The 12,579-nt window shown below is 42.0% G+C and overlaps 1 protein-coding gene across 1 annotated transcript in view; it reads left to right on the forward strand.

The window, feature by feature from the left end:
* TFB1M (transcription factor B1, mitochondrial) overlaps window positions 1–12,579 on the forward strand; it is a 68,023-nt gene that overhangs the window by 52,959 nt on the left and 2,485 nt on the right. The window contains exon 6 of the mRNA XM_026018710.2: window positions 10,062–10,189. Coding sequence (XP_025874495.1) covers window positions 10,062–10,189 — 128 coding nt within the window. The remainder of the gene's footprint in view (window positions 1–10,061; window positions 10,190–12,579) is intronic.

The raw sequence follows: 12,579 nt of genomic DNA on the forward strand, positions 1-12,579 counted from the left end.
TGGAGGGGTGTCCTGAATCTTTTTCTGTTATTCTTTCCACTGAGAAAAGTTTCTGAAGTATAATTTAATAAATTAGACCTTCTAGAAAATATTGTAAAGAAATTACACCAAAAAGAAAAAAAAAGAAAGAAAGAAATTACACCAAAGTGATGTGAGGGAGCATATAAAATGAAACAAATCAAATATTGAGGTCCTACTACCATGAATAGTGATACAGATATATTTCACGTCCGTCTATTTTGGGTTCGCATTTTATTTTTCTTCACTAATTTTAATTCTACAAGCTATAAATTCATAGCCACTGTAGAGAAAGAAGGTAATTTTATGATTGTTTTTTTTTCAAATTTTCCAAATATAGCCATTTCTTTAAAAACAGTGAATAGAATGCACATTTCAATTATCTGGATTTTTCTAGATGTTTTTGTTGCTTTGTTTTCATCTTTTCTAAGTCTGGCAGTTAGTGATATATTTTCTTTTCTTAGAAAAATAATGTCTGTGGATTTTTAGCCATAGTGGTGTAATTTTAATATATGAGCTTACTTTCTTCTGTTTCATGGAAATATTTAAGCAATTCTTTGTGTAAATACTGGACAAAGTAGAGTTGAATTTCAGGCACGAACAGTAACAGCATTGTTATTTTTGCTGTAGCGGAAGAAACCTGCCAGATCCCTTTAGTGCTTTGCCTCGCTTTGCTCTCTGCCATGGTTGTCAGTACAGATTCACCTGTGGTGAGGCTTCCTGATGGCAGGTGGAGGGGCCAACCTGCTCCCAGCTCTGGCCTCCAGGGTAAGAAGGCCTTATTTCTATTTCCAGCACATTTTTGATCATTCTTCTGCCTTGACGGGGAACACTTATCCAATAAAATATTAGCTTCTTCTAGGAAAGCAAACTTCTGAAATGCAAATAACTTTAATAAATTACAGACGTTTAATAAAGGTAGAATTCCTTGTATAAAAAAAAAAAGGAGATGGAAAAGTAGAGGTTGATAGAGAAATACAATTCAGTGACCTCATCTACTTCCATTGTGAACATTAAATAAGATTAAATCTTTTAAGTTGAGAGACTTTTTCATAGGTAAGTCTCCCCCTAACCTTAGTTCCTGCCTCTTCCTGGGCCCTCTCGCCTGCACACTCTAGTTCTCTATCCATGCAGCAGCCCATGCGGCATTACTTATGGACGCGGTGGACTGTCCTGGACAAAGCCGAGCTCCTGACCTTCCCCACACCTGTTCTCATTTTCCCCATGTCCCATTCAGGTCAAACTCATCCTTTGATTTCACAATCCCTACCACCCTGGAGCCCCACTACTGCTAACTCTCTGGCTAAAGAACCTCACAAGGGCAAAGACTCCCATATGACTTGTTTGTTGCTGAGTCTCCCATGCCAGGAATGGTGTCTGGCACATTGTAGAGGTACAACAGATCTTTGGTGAGTGAATTTAGAAACTGATTTTGAGCATATAAAATAACATTAAATAAACTATACATTAACTTTATATGATTAAAAATATAATTTTGCCCTTCCTAAAAGATACTGTAATTTTAGGTAATTTTGACTCTTTAGTTTTGTCCTTTTGGCCTAATAATAATATCTACTATTTATAAAACTGCATCTTGCATGCTGGGTACCGTTTGAGGCACTATGCTACTTGATTCTCAAGCCTGTGAAATAATAGGAATCCTCATTTTACACATGAGAAAACTGGAACTCCAGAAAAGTAAAGTAACTTGACTAAGGTTATAAAATGAGCAAGTAACAGGTATGGGATTTCAGGCCCAGGATATTGTGATTTTTGAAGCCCTTATAACATTCCTAGCACTTCCCTACCTCTACTTAGAATGTTTTTTCTTTTGTTTTCTTTTCTTTCTTTTCTTTTTTTTTTTTTTAATTTTTATTTATTTATGATAGTCACAGAGAGAGAGAGAGAGAGGCAGAGACACAGGCAGAGGGAGAAGCAGGTTCCATGCACCGGGAGCCTGACGCGGGATTCGATCCCGGGTCTACCAGGATCGCGCCCTGGGCCAAAGGCAGGCGCCAAACCGCTGCGCCACCCAGGGATCCCTTTTTTTTTTTTTTTTTTTTTTTAATTTTTTTCTTTTCTTTTCTTTTCTTTTCTTTTCTTCTCTTTTCCTTTTCTTTTTTCTTTTCTTTCTTTTCTTCTCTTCTCTTTTCTTTTCTCTTTTTTCCCCTCCCTCTCTCCTTTCTCTCCTTCTCTCCTTTGCTTCCTTCCTTTTTTCTTTCCTTCCTTCACGAGCAGGAGAGGGAGAGAGAATCTTAAGCAGACTCCATGCCCAGTGTGGAGCCCCAGTGCAGGGCATGACCTCACAACCCTGAGATCACAACCTGAGCCAAAATCAAGTCAAACACTTACCAGGCTGAGCCACCCAGGTGCCCCAAAACGAATGTATTTCTAAGTCTCATTATAACGAGTCATTTCTTTCTGTGGTAGTCTGGATAACTGCAAAAAACATAACCCTGACATCTCCATGGCTTTATAGTAAAACACTTCTTACTCATGTAGAGTCCGTGCCAGACCCTGCGGAGTACCTGGTCAGTGACTCAGCAGTCCATCTATTTTCTTTAAAATGTTTCATGTAGCTATTTTTAAGAAAAAATTACATGTGATTTCCTTAATGTGTTTTTCTGAGTAATGATAATCTGAAACTCAGACAAGCTTTTCTCTTTTTTCTGAAAGACCAATAATTTAACTGAATATTTTAGAAATCATAACAATACATACTTTGTATGAGGTTGCTCACCAGACATAGATTCCTCACCCCTACCCACACATAAATATCATCTGGCTTTTAAAAAAGCCCGAGGCCCAGGCCCCAGCCCCATGGCTCTTATGTCATTGGTCTGGGATGATGCCTACTCTCTGTATGTTTAAAATGCTGCCCACTTAATTCCAGTGAAAAGCTGAGGTTCTGATTTTTAAAAAGCCATGTCTTCTCTTACTTGCTTTCCTCTTTGGCTTAGAAACAATGAATGTGCAAAGTAAGATAAAGTAGTTACCTATTCTAGTCCCACAAATTTAAAGTGGTTGACTTAATCTTAAAATATTTTCTTCTGACCCAGTCTTATGAAATTAATAATATCAGCTGTGAACATGATCAGTTCTTTATTTTCCTCCATTTTTATGGTCCTGTTAGTTTTAAAGTAAAGTTTTAGGCCAGCCTGAAGACTTTAAATTTTAAAATTAGTAGGTTATGGATTAGTTGGTTATAGTGAGGACCTTGTTAAAAATGAAGATGAGGTGAGGCGCCTGGGTGGCTCAGGTGATTGTGTCCAACTCTCGGTTTTGGCTCAGGTCACAATCTCAGAGTCGTGAGATCGAGCCCCGTGTCAGGCTTCGTGCTGTTCATGGATCCTGCTTAAGATTTTCTCTACCTCTCCCTCTGCCTCTCCCTCCATGCACACGGGTTCACACTGTCTCTCTGGAAAAAAAAAGAAAAAAGAATATTCTTTGGTTTATGTGTGTTCTCAAATGTCTAATGCAGCCATCCTAATTAGGTTTATTTTTATAGCAAGTCAGGTACATGTTTCTGCAGAGTACTCCCCCCACCCTTAATCCATAAGTGATACATTCAGAGTCCGCAAATGGATACCTAAAACTGCAGATAGTACTGAACCCTCTATATGGCATGTTTTGTGTGTGTGTGTGTGTGTGTGTGTGTGTACATATACCTAAACTTTATAAATCAGGTACAGTAAGAGACGAACAATAACTAGTGATGAAGTAGAATACTTATAACAGTCATACTGTACTAAGAGCTATGTGTGGTCTTAATATCTTACTGTACTCTTATGATCAGGAGAGAGGATAAAATGCCTACATGGTAAAGTGAAGGGAGGGGAGTGACGTAGGTGCTGTGACACAGTGTTAAGCTACTGGTGACCTTCTGACAGTATATCAGAAGGAGAATCATCTGCCTGCAGACTGTGGTTGACCACCAGTAACTGCAGGCATGGAAAGCAAACCATCGATAAGGGGAGACTACATATAAGTTGCAGTTACATTAGTTTATTATGTTACCTTATTTTTACATTTTGTTTGTCCTTTTTTTTTTATCTTTATGAGAAAGGATCTTAAGGACTTGTTTTGTGTCTTCCTCACATTATTTTAGAATATTAAGACTATCTTTGGATTTTGTGGTGAGTGATGACATATACAGATCAGATTTTTTCAGTCTCACAGGTAGTGTAAATGTGTATTTGTTGGGCCTTACCATTGTGCCCTCTTTGCACATCATTTCGAAGAGCAGGACATTTTTTAAAAACATCTTCATTTAGTGGCAGTAACTGGGATGGTGGACTGAGCATGCCTCCTTTTAGAACTGACCCTCCTATTTTCTTGTTCCTCTTTACCTTTCTTCCCTGTGACTTTCTCTCCTACCCAGATAGGGCTCCTGCATCTCAGCCCCAGTGCACACTCTAGGGCCCTGGATAAGTTCATGAGGACTTTGTGATCTTCCAAATTATAAAGCTTGCATCAGTTCTAATCATTTCCCTTATTTATTCTTACATCTCTGGTGATACATAGGGAAGACTCTGAGGCCCCCAGACCTCCATGAGTTAAACTAGTAAAATAAATGTGTAGAAGATGCGATCCAGTAGCTATAGAATCCATCTTTTAAAAAGAATGTCTTTCAAGTCAGAAACAAGAAGAGCAGGACAGCATGAGTACATTTTCCTCAGCAAAAGGAACATTGGTCTGGGTGCTTGTAGCACAGAGTTGAGGAGAACCTAGTACTGCATGTGCCAGTGAGTAGTCGGGCCCTCAGGCTGGTGCCCATGACCATTACGACCATCAGTCTGTATATACTCATTCCTCTTCGTGGCACTGCACGATCTTCTAATCATAATGGAGCTTGCATTTATAGGTAGTTTTTATAGGAAGGAAAGGTACTGACAAGGCAACTTTGTGCCTAGTCTCTGCCAGTTATGGCTCCTTATGAGTTAATACATTTACATCTGCACTCATTTATGAGTCTTTTAATATTAATATTTTTCATAGCAGCAGTATTTATTGAGTGCTTTGTGAGTTTGCCTAGATTGAAATTCTGTGTGAGGAATGGATCATTCGGAGGTGCTGGGAGTCTCTGTGGGCCTGCAAAAGCAGAGGTCAGGCCTCCTGATTGTCCAGTGTGCTCCTACCACCTGTGGTTCCAGCAGGAGCAGGACACTTCCAGATGCTGCTGTTTCACAAATACCAAATCCATGGTTTTAGAAAGGCGTTTTCCCCATGACCATCCAGGAACTCCAGGTTTAATGTAACAGAGGTGTTAGTTCTCATCCCTCTTGTGCTTTGTTTAGAATTAAGCATTCATCTCCCTGAAATTGTCTCCCTATTTTGGGACCACGAGACCCTGACTCATCTTGCTGTTTTTGTTACTGATAGGCATAATTTATATACATATATACATATATTTACTGACATGCATATATCTACATGCATAATTTACACAGTAAAACTCTTTCTCTCCATCTGCCCCCGTCATGTGGGCCTCTCTAGCTTATTCCTCATCTTGCTCTCAGTTCACTGTTGTTCTTTTACATACTTACCCTCCGAGGGACAAGTACTGTGACGGTTTTGAGATTCCAAGGAGGAAAGTGAGAGAAAAACCATTCCAAAATGTATAGGAGAAATAAAAGGTGGGGTATAGCACTTTCGGAGAAATTAATATTGCTATAGAAAATACAAGTTCTAAACTTCAAAGAGATGTGTGTGGGTATGAACAGTGTGTCAGCCTATGTTGAATATACTGGTTTGGAACACCCGTAATGCTATTCAAGTGTCTGCATTTTAAGGTTTTAGGACTGAAATTCTGTCCTTAATTTGGGCTTGGGACAAAGATTACAGGCAGAATAAACCAGTTATAGGAAATTTGACATACATTCATAAGTGTAAATGTTTTTCTACAAAATACATAATTAGAATATCCCAGGCATTGGTGACTTGGCACTCTGTTATCTGTTGTATCAGAGCAATTGTAAGTAGAAGCTGTCGTTAGCTCGGTGTGGGTACCTGAAGAGTCAGACACTGGTGGGTGCAGGACCCAGGCATCCCCCAGTGAGTGTGTTCACCTTGCTCTGTCATTTTCACCTGATGCTGAATGGGACACTCCCAAACTCATCCCCGCCCCGCCACCGCATCAGGTCGCTGGTGCCTGGGGTCAGCTGCGGGCGGACCCCTCTTCCTCCCCAGTGTCTCGTGTCCCCAGGGCCTCTCCCCCCCCTCCGTGCTGTGGCCGTGTCCGTGCCCCGGGGACAGGGGGGCAGAACTGCGCTCCCTGTTCCCCTCCGGCTCCGGGGTTTGCATGGGAGAATCCTCTTTCCACGATGCCACTGGGCGACGTGGCGTGGGGGGAGGGAGGACGGTGGGGGAGCCCTCGCCCGAGACTCTTGGTCGGCCTCCCTGCCCCAGGCGTCACTCAGTGATCACGGGTAAAGAGAACTGTTTCAAAAAAAAAAAAAAAAAAAGTCAGGTGATGCCGGACACCTCAGATCCAGCCATACCCTTCCCATTCCCATCTACATGAGTCTGAGACGGTGCCACCTTGAGCTTTGAATCCTTCTCTTCTTGCTTTTGAAAGCTTTTCAATTATCCCCTATTGTTATTCTTTCTCACCCTAATCTGTCCTCTCCTAATTATGGTTCTAGCTCAGCTAATTATAAACTGTGGTTTCCTAATCAATTTTCCTCCTATTGGGTTGTCCTTTAATGGTTTTGAATGCCAGAGGAAGTGTTGAAGACCCTTTCTTAGGTAATGGCTCCTGTTGTTTCTGTGTCTTTTCACGAAGGTGGTTATTTAGCTCTTTGGCATATTATGATTATCCATCAGGAACTTAAGACAGAAATTCTGCTTTCAGGAACTAGGTTGAAATTCTGCCCGTCTCTATTTCTACGTTGATTTGAGATCTGAGTTGGCAATATCTAAGACTGGAGATTTAATAGCTTCGCATCCCAGGTCTCTTATGAGTCCAGAGTGCTGCTCTGAGCTCTTAACTAGTCATGCCCTAGACACACTGGCCTGGAAAATGGAACTGCTGCCTGCAGCCTTTTGTAGCCACAGCTGCTAGTGTCGAGAAACATAATCTTGGTACGGCATTGATACTAGGATTTGAGAGGCAAATATTTAAATTCTTTATAAATCCTTTAATTTGAAGCTTTAGTAGGTCGTTTTGGTATACCAGTAGACTGAGTTTGGAAAGGGGCTGACAACATTAAAATAGAATTTTTAAGTGCATCTAGTGCCTATGTACTGATACCTTTTTTGTAAGGAAATCCTTTAATAGAGTTAAATTCAGGGAAGGAAAAATGATGGTTGCAATTGTTAAATAAGCTTTCACTTATAAGTAAAAAACATTTTTGTATCTGTTACCCTAGTTACCAAGCAGCTTTCCTGTATTTCTAAGGAAAATGGTCTCCGTCATTCAGAGTGATTCTGAAAAGTGCTTTTGGGGGGCAGGAGTAGAGAAGATTTGTAGAGAAGAGTACAGGAGGTTTCCCAGAGAGGCAGGACACATTGCTGAAATAGCCATTCTCACACTGAGTCTTTCAGGGCCCTCCACTAAATAGGAACTGTATTGGATTGTGAGGAGTGGGTATTATCTTTTAGCTGGGATATCCTGTTAGCCAACTTAACTGCGTATCAAAATTACATTTGAACTTTGGAAGGTTGCTGCAGTTAACATAGGGTGTTGCTATATTTGTATAGGGCTTAAAACTTTATTTAAAGTAAATGTGAGACATTTCCTGTATTTGGAAACACCAAGTGGATCTCAAAGGAATAAAATCAGAAGAAGAGGCCAAATTTTAAAACCCAAAGAAGCTGGAGATGACAGTTTCTGTCCTAAAAGGGAAATGAATGTATCTAACCCTGTATTTGTGCCTTTGTTCTTAATATCTGAACATGATACAGTTTTTACAATATCTCACAGGCTGGGGTTGGCCAGGGCTTAAGCTGTATCTATTTTGCTAAAAGATTATTTTCCCTGGAGAATGGCAGGCTGTTGGATCCCACTGGTGCCTATGAAGAATTCCATCAGAACTGACTGGCAGGTGGAAGAATGGGTTTAGGAGGGTTGGAGGAGTTGAGTCCAGAGGGTAGCAGAGCGAGAGACACAGGACAGGCTGCCAGTGTGCTCTGAGCGGGGGGAGTGACATGGAGACATACAGAGTGATGGCAGGGTGAGGCTTTAGAACCTCCCTGAACAGCTGGGTTCACGTCTCTGTTCCAAATCAATAGGAGGAAAAATGGGAATGATGTTTCAGAGTTTTTGAGCAGAGTCTTTGACATTTAAAGTCATTATAGTGTATCTAGGGCAGCTTCTTGCACCACCTTACACACAGGTTAGCTCTCTTTCCTGCCACAGAAATACTTTTAGATGAAGCCGTGTTTCTTGCCTGTTTCCTGTAGTACTCCTGTCCACCCCAACCCCGAAGCCACAACCCTTACCTCCTCAGTGCCTTATAGACCTCCCCAGGATCCCTGGGCCCTTCTGGGTTTCGTGCCCATCTGCAGAAAGTCCTGGCCTTTCAACCGAGTGCTTCATTTCCTGTGAAAGTATTGTTACTGAACTGGGAGAAACAGATTAAACACATAGAACACAACTTGAAAAACTATTAAAATTTAATGAGAACATTTCACATTACAGAAAGTCATTCTCTGAAGTGGAACAACCATGATTCCACCAAAGAAGCCTGAGGCTGGTGGACATTTAAGGGAGTTGGTGTGGAAAGGCCTCTCTGCTGGCGGTTTTCAATCTCCTGCCTAGGCCATCCTCAGCATTGCTACCGTGGGTCTCTTCTAGTCATCCCGTAGGCACACCACAGCTCTTCTGAAACATTCAGGACAGTATCGGTGATTGTTTGAGGACGGGGTAGGTCTAGGCAGTAAGAGACATACCACTGGCTCCTCTGAAAGCGGTCTAGGCCACCTGATGATGGGCATCGCTTCGTTTTCTTTTCTTGTCCATGCAGTCTCACATCATACACAAGTGCTTTCCCTCCACCCTATAATCAAGAAATTGAAAATACTCCCATTCTCATGGATGACAGGCTGATTTTAAGGAGTTCTATAGCCAAGGATTTTTAGAAGCAACACCTAAAAGAACAAGACAACTCCTGTGGAATTTAAAAAATAGAATTAATTCCTTTTGAAAAGCCGTGGTACAATCCCTACTTCATAAATTGCTGTACTTTCCTAGCCTTTGTAGTGTCCGTGTGATGTTCTAAGGAGGAAATTTAACAATTCCTTAGAGACTGAGGCCTTTGTAAATTATGAACAGACTTCCCATTTATTAGACCCATGGTCTCTGTAAGGCATTTTTGTGTGTGGTAACTGCTTTGACTCCATTTCTCCTTTTGTCTTACTTTCAATACTATTCCTTTATTTTGAATATATACTTGTGAGTCTCGACTGCTAGTGCTAGTCCACCACTCGGTGACATTCTGGGGGTTTCTACTTCATCCTGCCTGGGCCTCCTGGAGCATTTCAAGTTGCTCCTAGAAATGTGATATGGGTGTGCAGATGACAGTCATGAATTCAGTCCGACTGATTAGTCAGTGTCTGTATCCAAATAAGTGGTGTCCTAATTGATGCCCTTTCTGGGGAGCTTAGCACTAAGTAGTCCCTGGGGGTCCATCTGCCTTCTCTCTGTTTGGATGCCCACCCTTATAGCCAGAACTGCTGTTGCAGCTTATTTTTTACTCATTCCAAAGCTAAATAAAATAAAGCTATCCATTAGCTGCCTACTGACTTTAAGGATTATTTGATCTTAAAGGCCATTGTAAAACTACATTTTAAAATTAAGCGATCATCAAGCACAGGTCTAGTGGATATCATTACAGAGCAGACGCAACTGTGGTGGCTCTGAGTCAGCTAAACGCCAAGTGCAGCGACTTACCTGCCTGCAGATAAGTCTGCTGTGGACCTGGACGAAACCAGAGGTTTATGAAAATGACGCGGTCAGCAACCCGTCCGCCTGTGTTTGACAAAGATGCATTGCTTAATCCTGTTCTGCCATGGCACAAAATGATGTATGTTTGCTCATGAAGGTGGACGTGGGTGTGGTGCACTTCACCCCCCTGGTGCGGCCCAGGATAGAGCAGCCGTTCAAGCTGGTGGAGAAGGTGGTTCAGAACACGTTTCAGTTCCGAAGGAAGTACTGCTATCGAGGGCTTGGGTAAGAATGCCGTCTCTTCCTTTCACTGGCACTTTCTAAAATCCTTAAGCACTTTTAAAGATTAAGAATCTTGTTTTTATGATTCTTGAAGCGATCTGTAAATGTTAGTCTTCGTTCAGATCCCGAGGTGAACAAACCTTGACTCTCACGGAGGAAAAAGCAAACCTTTGCTTTAACCTCAGATGCCACTAACAGGTTTTAACATCAACACAACCTAAAACTGACAGTGACCCTGTATTGTGGAGGCCATGATTTCTCAGGGCAGACCATCCAATCTGTTTTTACACTCAGCACTTATGACACCGCATGTGGTGGTTTTTCCCAACCCCAACAAGTCCTCCAATTCTTTAGGCACCATCTGGGTGCCCTACAATTCAGTTCAAGTCTGACATTACCTGGAGTGGCACAGACCCTGAAGGATAATGATTCTAGGGCCACAAGACTGCCTGCACTTTAGATGCTAGTCACAAGTCCCAGGTCACCACTTGTATTTCCAACCCACAGGCCATGAAATGGGGATTTGTGACAAATCCCTCTGCCCCTACCACTATAGTTTCAGTAATTTGCTAGAATGGCTCATGGAACTCAGGAAATCTCTTTATCAATTTATTATAAAAGATGTAACTTAGGAACAGCCAAATGGAAGACATGTAGGGCAAGGTATATATGGGAACCGAGGAGTACAACGGAGTTTCTCTGCCCTCTCACCCTCCCAACACTTCACAGGTTTCACCAGCCTGGAAGCCCGCTTGAGCCCATCATTTAAGAATCTCAATGGATTCTTAAATCCAGTTTATTAGATCATTGGCCACCGGAGACTGAACTCAGTCTCTAGCCCGTCTCCTCCCTAGAGGGGTCTGGAGGTGAGCCTGAAAGTTCCAACCCTCTAATTACAGGGTTGGTTCCTTTGAAAGTTGTAGACCCTGAAGCAGTCTATCTAGGGGCCTTACCAAGAGTCATCACATTAGTACAAACACAGGTGTGGTTGAAAAGGGGTTTTATTAGGAATAACAAATAATGCTATCACCTCTAACAGGAAATTTTAAAGGATTTAGAAGTTCTGTGTCAGAAACCTGGGACCAAAGGCCAAATAATGTAGTATCACACTAATTATCTCCTTTTTAAGGACACACTTAGAACCAGGAAGCAAGTACAGTGTTGGAGCAGCCAAAATGTTGTCATGAAATATTCATACAAGCACGTTTTTATTTAATGGGGAGCTTTCTGTTCTGCTGTACACACACACACACACACACACACACACGGCCACTGTCAGGAATCTCAGACAGAACATGGTGGTTTAGAATCCACATGCCTCCAGAGGCCCTGAAGTGACCACAGTGATATTTTATATTCATGGACATCCAAGAAAATGTTTAATTAGGCCCAAGTAAGGCAGGAAGGGGTGGGTGTGTGTTTAAAAGCCTGCCATCTAATATGGTCAACTTTTAGCTATTTAAAGGTGCCTGGCTTTATAGGCACACATTTCTTATTTCCCGATCACCCCCATTAATATAAAGCTCCATCTCTTCTCTGGTTTTGTGAGGTGTCCCCTTAGCACATGAAATTATTTCAGGTACAGTTCAGAGCTGCATCCTGAAATCACTGCAGCCCACAACTCATTCTTACAGATTTGAGTTGACTGATATGAAATCCTTGTCTTGCTGTTGGTGGCTCTAACTAGGCCAGGGTTTATTCTTCACCAGGTAGTTGCTACTGCTCTAGCAGAGACTTCAAGAGCAGAGTTGGTGACAGATGCCACTGGCTACCTTGGTGCTAGTTAGAATGATCACACACACACACCCCATAGGCTGCAGGCCCAGCCAGGATCATTTGATGAGAGCCCCAGCTGGATTTCAGTTCACACTCATCACCCTTCATGCAGGGTGTGACTTGTACAGCTGTACCTGATGGCCCTGATTCATGGTGGGGGAACAGAAAGTATATTCTCTTTTGGGAATGCTAGAACTGGCCTCAAGAGCTGGCCCTGGTGTTTCCAACCTTAATGATGGGCCCCTTCATTTCACAGACACAGTCCCTTATACAGATAGGGAACCTAGTGTGCCGTGCTTTGCCTCATTGGTGTCCTTCAAGCACATGCACCCACACATCGGTCACCAAACTGTACTCCAATATCACAGACACCATAGAGAACTTGCAGTTCCTTACTGAGAGGACCAGCAGCCTGTAAGAGAAACTCCTCTGACATTGGCCATGATCTCTGAGCTCTGTAGAGCTACTATTAAGAAATAAAACCTAGGTGTAGTTTTGCAACATTTCAATCATCAGTTTTGCTGTTCATTTTAAAAATGTGATCTGCTTGGTTAGATGAAATTTAAAATCTGTACTTCCAATCAGTTGTAAAGCTGCCACAAGGTAAACCTGAAAGA

The sequence above is a fragment of the Vulpes vulpes genome, chromosome 1 (genome assembly GCF_048418805.1).
Source record: "Vulpes vulpes isolate BD-2025 chromosome 1, VulVul3, whole genome shotgun sequence".
Classification (NCBI taxonomy): domain Eukaryota; kingdom Metazoa; phylum Chordata; class Mammalia; order Carnivora; family Canidae; genus Vulpes; species Vulpes vulpes.